This window comes from Frankliniella occidentalis, unplaced genomic scaffold (assembly GCF_000697945.3).
Source record: "Frankliniella occidentalis isolate FOCC.00 unplaced genomic scaffold, Focc_3.1 Scaffold418, whole genome shotgun sequence".
Classification (NCBI taxonomy): domain Eukaryota; kingdom Metazoa; phylum Arthropoda; class Insecta; order Thysanoptera; family Thripidae; genus Frankliniella; species Frankliniella occidentalis.
Genome location: NW_026267539.1, coordinates 162,384 through 163,041, shown reverse-complemented (window position 1 = coordinate 163,041; position 658 = coordinate 162,384). Strand labels below are relative to the sequence as shown.

At 37.5% G+C, this 658-nt stretch overlaps 1 protein-coding gene across 1 annotated transcript in view; it reads left to right on the top strand.

Moving 5' to 3' along the window:
• Positions 1-6: 6 nt before the first annotated feature.
• LOC113207176 (metastasis-associated protein MTA1) overlaps positions 7-658 on the top strand; it is an 18,123-nt gene continuing 17,471 nt past the window's right edge. The window contains exons 1-3 of the mRNA XM_052274624.1: positions 7-110; positions 192-380; positions 462-595. Coding sequence (XP_052130584.1) covers positions 75-110; positions 192-380; positions 462-595 — 359 coding nt within the window. The 5' untranslated portion in view covers positions 7-74. The remainder of the gene's footprint in view (positions 111-191; positions 381-461; positions 596-658) is intronic.

The following is a 658-nucleotide window of genomic DNA, read 5'->3' as shown; positions in this document are numbered from 1 at the left end:
TAATATCAAGGTCTGTTGGGACATTTGCTCGTGCCTTGGACTGCTCAAGTTCTGTCAAACAACCCAGTCTTCATATGAGTGCTGCAGCTGCATCTAGGGACATAACTCTTGTTAGTTCCCTTTCACCTCATCATATCTTTTTTAATTTCATTTCAATATCCAGCATCATTTGTATCTCTTTTTCTTTGCAGTTCCATGCAATGGACACATTGCACAAGCACACCTATGATTTGGCATCTGCTGTATCATCTCTAGTCCCATCAACTGGCCCTGTTCTGTGCCGAGATGAAATGGAAGAATGGTCAGCTTCGGAAGCAAACCTCTTTGAAGAGGCTCTGGACAAATATGGGAAAGACTTCAATGATATTAGACAAGATTTTGTGAGTTTCATTGTTTCAAGTTACCTTACCTTTTGGTTTTCTTTCCCTATTTATTGTTCTAACTATGACATATTATTTTAGCTTCCTTGGAAAACACTGAAAAATATAATAGAATATTATTATATGTGGAAAACAACTGACCGTTATGTTCAACAAAAGCGAGTGAAAGCTGTTGAAGCAGAATCAAAGTTGAAGCAAGTGTACATTCCCAACTAGTAAGTTTTTTCATTATGTGTGTGAGGTACATATATACTTAGTTTTGGTTTGGGAATCCCCCT